At 42.2% G+C, this 372-nt stretch overlaps 1 protein-coding gene across 1 annotated transcript in view; it reads left to right on the forward strand.

Annotated features, from left to right (window-relative positions):
• The window catches only part of LOC119592397 (alpha-mannosidase 2C1-like), a gene marked incomplete in the record, with an annotated part of 33450 nt that overhangs the window by 29696 nt on the left and 3382 nt on the right, over positions 1-372 (forward strand). The window contains 1 exon segment of the mRNA XM_037941219.1: positions 55-179. Within this exon segment, the coding sequence (XP_037797147.1) occupies positions 55-179 (125 nt within the window).

Raw genomic sequence — 372 nt, forward strand, 5'->3', positions numbered from 1 at the left:
AATAAAATCTAAAAAAAACTCCTATTGCACCCATCCCCCCCCCTTCCCCCTCAGGTGCTGTTCGACCACAACGTAATGGCCAGAAACGCCTCCTTCGACATCCAGTTTGGCCATCTCGAGCGGCCCACGCACATGAACACCTCATGGGACTCCTCTCGCTATGAAGTCTGTGGCCACAAGTGAGGGTTTTTTTATTTTCGTCTATTGTAAATATTTTCTTTCGTTTTCTTTTGCGTTCTTGGTTTTATTCGATGAGTTCCTTTCATCTTGTTCTCTACTTCGTCTGCCCCATTCCAAATAGAAAACGAATCTATGCAATTCAAATAGGGAAAAAAAAAACAGATATACAGCGTTGTAAGTCTGAAATTAAGA

This window comes from Penaeus monodon, chromosome 30 (assembly GCF_015228065.2).
Source record: "Penaeus monodon isolate SGIC_2016 chromosome 30, NSTDA_Pmon_1, whole genome shotgun sequence".
NCBI classification, from domain to species: domain Eukaryota; kingdom Metazoa; phylum Arthropoda; class Malacostraca; order Decapoda; family Penaeidae; genus Penaeus; species Penaeus monodon.